The 7,579-nt window shown below is 29.8% G+C and overlaps 1 protein-coding gene across 2 annotated transcripts in view; it reads left to right on the top strand.

Moving 5' to 3' along the window:
* LOC108694278 (spondin-1) overlaps window positions 1-7,579 on the top strand; it is a 45,127-nt gene that overhangs the window by 6,003 nt on the left and 31,545 nt on the right. For both annotated transcript variants that reach the window (XM_018203663.1, XM_018203662.1), the window contains exon 2: window positions 1,753-1,957. In XM_018203663.1, the coding sequence (XP_018059152.1) occupies window positions 1,753-1,957 (205 nt within the window). The remainder of the gene's footprint in view (window positions 1-1,752; window positions 1,958-7,579) is intronic.

Raw genomic sequence — 7,579 nt, 5'->3', positions numbered from 1 at the left:
CATTATTAATTTATATATTTTTTATATTAATATTAATTTGATGTTATCACTTTAATATGAATATTCTTATTATTATAAGATCTTTAAATAAATTTTTAATATCTTTAATATAAATATTTGAATTGTAACACAAATATATTTTATTTATAAATATTTAATTCCGAATTAGAAATGAAAAAGATTGAGACATGCTTAAATTGTTCATCTGCTTCAGCGATATTTTATGTCTCACCTTTACTACCACATTATTGGATGTTTCGAACGTGTGCCCGTTCAATGAACCGGGAAAAGCGCAAACGGCTCTACTCGTTTCGGCGCCAAGATTCTGCCAAGATTGCCGAGTGACTCAGTGTCGATGCATTTTCAGCACCGCTTTGTTATCGAACACATGGTCATTGTGAGGGCAATTGTCTCACGTGTTGGCATCGCTCTAGTCTGCGATACTCACGTGCACATTTGCAAATTCTTGCAGTCACGATCGCTTGCTATTGCAGTTAGAACGAAGCAATTTAGTTCGAAAATTCAAACTCGGACTGATAGTTTTTACATCTTTCAAATTTTTAGTTTTTCGGTTAACCTCTTCTGGATAATTCTCTCTTTTAAATGTAAAAAAAATTGAAGAAAATTAATTTTTTGATGTTCGAAAATTCGAAAAATCGAAAAATAACGTTTAATTTAAAGATTGTCTTGCATGAGATATCGATTTTTTGCAGAATCAAATGGAGAACTTCGATATGTCTTCAATTTTCAATCTTGGAGTTCTTTGTTCTTTTATCGCTTATCAAAATCTATATTACATGCCTCTGAAAAGTCATATCTAAAAAGATAATTTTGTTCGCAAAATCAAATTGAAAATTCAGACGATCAGTCTTTAATCTTGGAGTTCTTTGTCCTTTTATCGCTACAGATTTTCATTGTCTGAATTTTCAATTTGAATCTGTGAACAAAATTATTTCTTTGGATATAACTTTTTTCAAAGACACGTAATAGAAATAATTTTCAGTGCATATAAAATTTAGAGTACATAAAATGTTAAATTAATTTAATGATTAATTTCAGTATTTTATTTATTTTAGCTAGTAATTATTTTTCGATATTCTAAAATTGAAATATTTTCAAAAAAGAAAATCACTTGTCATGCGTTTCTATCATGTTGTGTCAATCATCTTGACAGTAGCGTAAGCTCAACTCGCAATTAAATCGCAAAACGTTAAATTCGTACGCCGTGCTTCGGAATGCCGAGAAATTTTTTTTTCTTTATTTAGATTTTAATTGAAACGCATAATAGGGAAAAAAAAAAACTAAGAACGTGATATGCAACGTATCTTCAAACGTGAGAGGGATCAAGAATCACTAGTTGTTCTCCTGAAACCAATTTGCATTTTAATTTTATCTATTTCCAGTCGTTTCATGTTTTGAATCTTTGATGTAAATTGTAACGTAAATTCCGCGCGTATTCAACACACAACTAGTATTATTAACACGAACATAAAGGAGAACAGTAGCAATTCATCAAATTCATCGATATTCGATATTATTCGAACGAAAACACGAGCACTTCAGAAATACGAGGAAATATACACAGAATGTTTTAAATGCTCTTTCAATCGTGCAAATTGTATAGATTCGTTTCTGTATCGACCACGATTGTGGAAATGTTTGATTTTAATCCGTATTGCCACATACGAAGCAACGTTCGAAATTGTTATCGAATGAGAATGAAGTATTGTTATGTTATTTCCCTATTTCCAGATGATGTATAATACCAGGATTGTGTACCATGGCGTTTTGTTGCTGTTCGTAACAGTAACTAGTACGGATTCGACAAAATGCTCCCGAATCATAGAAGGCACCACATCACCTCGCTCCAATGCCGTGGGCAAATATGATTTCTTCCTGACGCTTTTCAACAGGACTGATAAAGTGTACGCCTATATGCCGAACACCCGTTATAACGGTAAGCACATATATAGTCGCAAATGAGGGAATTGAATAATTTCGATATAATAATTTTAATTCTTATTGTTTAAATTGCATAAATGCAGAAATTGATTTTATCGACGCGATTTTATTGTTATATATTAGGTGTAGTAAAAAGAAATCCATTATTTTTCCATTCAATTTCATGCAAAAATAATGGATTTCTTTTTACTACACCTAATATCCAGAGACGAGAACGTTGCTTTATAGAATTAATCCTTAGTAGCACAACAGTACCTGCAAAGCATTAAAAAATGGCTTATATATACTTTTCTAGTGCTTTTTAAATGCTTTGTAAGCGCTATATGTTACTTGAGAGGGTACCATTAAATAAAAAGTAACGATTTGTTATTTATTTTTTTTATTACATTTTTATAATACTGAAGTAAGATATTAGATTAAAAAATTACATTATTTAATAATCAATATTAATTGTAACAATTCATATTAAAACTTAAAACAGTATGTAGGAAGTTTTCTTTTATATTAAACTTATCAAATAAATCTTTTATAATAATTTTTTATATTTTTATATAATATCCAGCAGATACAATTTAATAACAAGTCAGAACATTAGGGAGTTTTTGCATACCGTTTATCTAGATATGGTAAACGCTAAGATCAGATTATCTTCTTCTTAACTAATTAAGAAAAAAGTAACATGATTTTAGCGCTTATCGTATCTGAATTCATTATTATTGCAAAAAGTCCCTAATATCTCATACATGCTTTGTTCTAGTTTATTATTATTAAATTGTAATCGTATTAATATAACGAAATTGGTATTTTTTATTGTATTAATATTTTTATCTTTTAATTTATAGAAATAAGTATCTTATATATATATATATATATATCTTACCTTTTATCTTTTATAACAATTTAGATTCTAATTCACACAAATGCAAATTTTATTAAAAATTTTTATTAAATATTGTTGTTAAACATCAATATTGAGAGTGCATTTCAATATGTCAGTACTGAAAATTTATTGTTCATGTTATATTATAAATTTTTGGTATTAACAGATAATTATTGAAATACAGCTTAAAGTATAAAATACGTTATATTTTTCAGTGATTGAATTTTTGTTTATGAAATATTTATAATATCTATAATAAAATATTTCTATGTAATATTAATAATGAAATATTTCTAAGAAATATTTCTATTTACACGCACGCGCGCACGCGCGCACACACGCACGCATCACACACCCACACACACACACACACACATACACACACAAATAGTATTATCTATTGAATCGATATAAAAATAAAAAGAAATTAAAAGTAACGAATAAATTTACCGTTAATATTACAAATAGAAAAAAAGATTGTAAATTGTTAAAAAAAGATAACGATAATGATAACAGCATTACAAGTAATACTTTACTTCCTAATTTTGCATATACATGTATATACGTAAAGAAAAAGAGAGAAGATTGCACGTTGCTTTGTAGATTATACTGTATGGTTTATTATACGAGATTTATTATATTGTATTCAGATGTATGAATTGAGGAAATGGTATCCAACTGAGTTAGTCAAAGTTGTTCAAGTCACAAGCGCAACTGCTTTAGATCGTCGTGTGACATTTGAATGCTTTTAAACTTTAAATATATAAAGTTTTGCAACGTGAGAAAAAGGATAAAATGCAGATCTCTCATTGACATTTATAAATCGTGCTCGAATATCTTCTGGAAAATACATTTGCATAAAGATGAATCGTACCGTCACATATACATTTATATAGTACATAATAAATTTAAAGAAGAATTGTAATTCCAAAAAATTAATATAATTAATAATTACATTGAATAAAAATTATGTTAAATAGTTTGTTTAAACGTGATCATAATTTGATTAAATTTAGTTAAAATATGTGAAAGTCATTGTGCTATTCATCAAGCAGAATTTTTGTTCATTTTGCAAATATTTTAATTTTCAAATATCAAAGTTACTTAATCCGATGACTGCCGGAGGTCACCAGCAATGTCCGCTGTAATATTCAATGCTAACGGAATTTTGATGCTCTGTAAACTTTCTGGATACGCGTTGCCGATTCCAAAATTCTTAAAATGTTAGATATTGTTTCGCTTTGCCAACATTCTTTGGCTTTATGACATCGGTGAAATAGTAAAATGCGTTACGTGGAGGTAACATAAGGAAATGGCAAGTAAACTAGAAAATTTGCAATCGACTGCAAAGGGAATTAGGAAGTACAATGTACAATGTACGTGTATTTACTCGTACATAAAATGATCGTACATAAAATGTGCGGGCTAATGTGCAATTATGTTAATTGTATCTATTGAGATTTAATTTAATTTAATTTAATTTAGTTTATTGCAAAGCTATATGAAAAAGAGTACATGTTAATAGAGTAGTAAACATAAAATATGATACAATAGATTATAGTTAACATAAACATAAATACAATAAATAATAATAGTAACTTGCAAATGTTAGACGTCAGCAAAATTGCTGTTACAAAGCCTACTAGTCACAAAATCAGAACAAAACAACAATGCAATAAGGTAAACTACTAGCAAATCATACATATACTCACGCGCATTATCCGCAAACACACTAATTACATCAGTCTCATTTAATATTGTGAGATCGGATGATAATAATGATAAAATAGAGAGTATTAAGCTGAGTAAAATTAATTTATGAATCTTAATGGAAAAAACAAAAATGAATAAATTTCTTGATTATTGTATGTCGAAGAAAAGATAAAAAAGTTGAGATCTTTTTCTTTTGATAAAATTGATAAAATCTCAGACAATAATAATAAAATAGACAATATTAGGCTAAATAAAATCAATTTATAAATCTTAATATAAGAAATAAATTTGTATTAAAAATTATCAAATGAGTTTCTCGATTGGTTATAGATAAAGAAAAAAATTGAGATCTTTTTCTTTTGATAAAATAAAATAAATTTTGATTTGAAAGAGAGAAGTGAAATAACGCAATTCTGCTGTTCACGTCCGTTGTTCACATTGACACCGAGGAATTGAAACATACGGTGAGGTCATCGACGTATCAATTACCAGCATTTTGATGGCTGAAATACGATGCGCACGCGCGTTGATTTCCCGGTGGCTTTACGCCTTTAATGGTAATTGTGGCAATTATCGAAGGAAACCGCAGATCTTTCGGACACAGCGACTTTCTGCGTCGCAAACAGCGCTTTTCCGGCCAGCGGAAATGCTTTTGGATCGAGAAGCGGGAAACAGCGTTGAAAGAAAAGGTCATTTTGCATTGAAAGTCAGGATAAATGCATGCGCGACCCGCGATGAACTTTGACCGATTAGCTTTGTGAAGGTTTCTTCAGTTTGATAATAATTGCTCCTTGTCAGAAAGCTGTGCAAATTTCTAAGGTGACCCGGAATTTTATAACTCTTTTTTTTAACGACATGTTTTTTGGTGCAAATTCTTTTTTTAATTTTAACAATTTTGTACAAGCTGAATATTTTAACGATTAAATTTGTAATTAAATCCTTGTTAAAGCTCATCAATTCATATCTTGTGGTTTTAATTTTAATATTAATTAATACTTATTAATTTTATCTTATATATCATATAAATTAAGTAAATATATTTAAGTTCACCAATTCTTAAAACCTTTTAATTTTCAATATCTTGAACTATGAAAATGGATATATGATATCTATTGATATATTAAATATACGTAGCATATTAAATATTAACATTAATTTAAAAAAAATTAATAAATAGTATGATTAGGTCAATGAGAATCAATCGCAGAAAATCATGTGTAATTTTATAAAATTATATTTGATTAGTATATTTGATTAGTATATTTGATTAGTGTAAAATTACATTTAAATAGAAAGTATGAATGTTTCGGCTTCACTTTGACTCGATTCATCTTCAACATTAAATAAAAGTAAAAATAAAAATTGTCAGATGTTAAAGTTAATTTAAAATCACTACTGTTTGTGACAATTAGCACTTACTAATTGTCTGAAACATGATGGCTTCATAGATTTTTATATTATCTGTTAACTAATTTATAATTCTAATTCTAAATGCAATTGCAAAACTGCTTTTTCACTTAGCAATTGTAAAACTGCTTTTTCACTTAGTTGTTTGGGACACATTTTTCAAGCTCGATTGCAGCTATCGTTACAGCTTTTTTCGCATTTTTTATATGAAGTATCATTAACTCGCATGACATGATATCGTTAGCTGGATCGATGACCATAGTCCCGGATCTCTCCTGCCTCGATATGCCGGAGTAGATACTTCCACTACAGCGCTCTCATGCCTTAGTGAGAAATCTTTTCCACTAAAATCGTTCAATCAGAATTTTACAAAAATATAGCAGATTTATGTCACATCAATAAGAACGATTCGCAAGAGGCGTTTCTCCCGTGAGGCATAATTTAACATATAACAAACTAAGCTATTCATTTTTCTTTATAGGTAATCAAATTCTGCTTTCTTGTTACTTACATACGTCACACTCATATTATTCTAATATAAACTTTTTCTTGAATGATTAAAAAATTGAAATGTTGTGCTTGTCTATTTATTCATGCCAAATCATAAATTTACAGCTTAATATAAAAAATGAGATCGGCCAAGATTTAATCGTTATAAATTTTATAATCTTTTCATTGCCTAAGCACTTTTGTGCCATTTTATGTGCAATGCATACCAGATTAAACCGAGTTTTTTGTGTTGATAGAAATTCCGATGTCTCCCAGGAAAATACATCTCTATTTGTCTGGTCAGCGATCCAACTCAATAAAGTTTGCTTTTGCTCATGTTCTCTCTCTCTCTCTCTCTCTCTCTCTCTCTCTCTCTCTCTCTCTCTCTCTCTCACTCTCACTCTCACTTATCTTTGCCTTTCCTCTCGTGAAACTTAGCTGCAGCGCCTGCGGGCATTCATACACTAACGCATGCAAATCTCTTGTGCCCAGTGAATTAATGCGTTACGTAACTTTGGCGAGACGCCAGGTGCGAGACATCGCGAGTAGCATCGCACTCGTAGGTTTAATGCGAGCAGATTCAATGCTCCGACCTGATAAAATTCTATTAAATCGCGCTGGCCAAAGAGGAGACGCGTCGGTCGTCCGCACTTGTTCCAGGGGTTAAATCCTGAAGAAGAGGACGCCAGCCGAGAAAGTTCGGGAAAATTATTGCGCTGTTACCGCAATGGAGAGTCGCGAAACAATACAATGAAGAGTAGTAAAGGGCTGGTACAATCAACGCTATATACAATAAAGTAGGTGTTAATCACGAACAGATCTTCCTTCTTTATCTATAGAACAATCGAAGCTACATTCTTTTGTGTTATTGATTCTTGACTATTTTCATTAATTTCACCTCAATAAATAATTTCACCTCTAATAAGAGAGAACTCAATTAAATGTCCAATTTTAATAAGCTTTAGATATGTTAAAATGTAGACAAAATTAAAAAATACTTTTTTATGTGCCTTCTCGCACGTTAAAATAGTGAAATTTTCGCTTCAAAAAATCGTATTTTTTTCTTTTTGAGTCTATGTTAAAGATATTAAAAAAATATTTAAGATGTTAAATGATTCAAGAATATTT

Source organism: Atta colombica, unplaced genomic scaffold, assembly GCF_001594045.1.
Source record: "Atta colombica isolate Treedump-2 unplaced genomic scaffold, Acol1.0 scaffold12, whole genome shotgun sequence".
Taxonomy (NCBI): Eukaryota; Metazoa; Arthropoda; class Insecta; order Hymenoptera; family Formicidae; genus Atta; species Atta colombica.
This window is presented reverse-complemented; position numbering and strand designations above follow the sequence as displayed.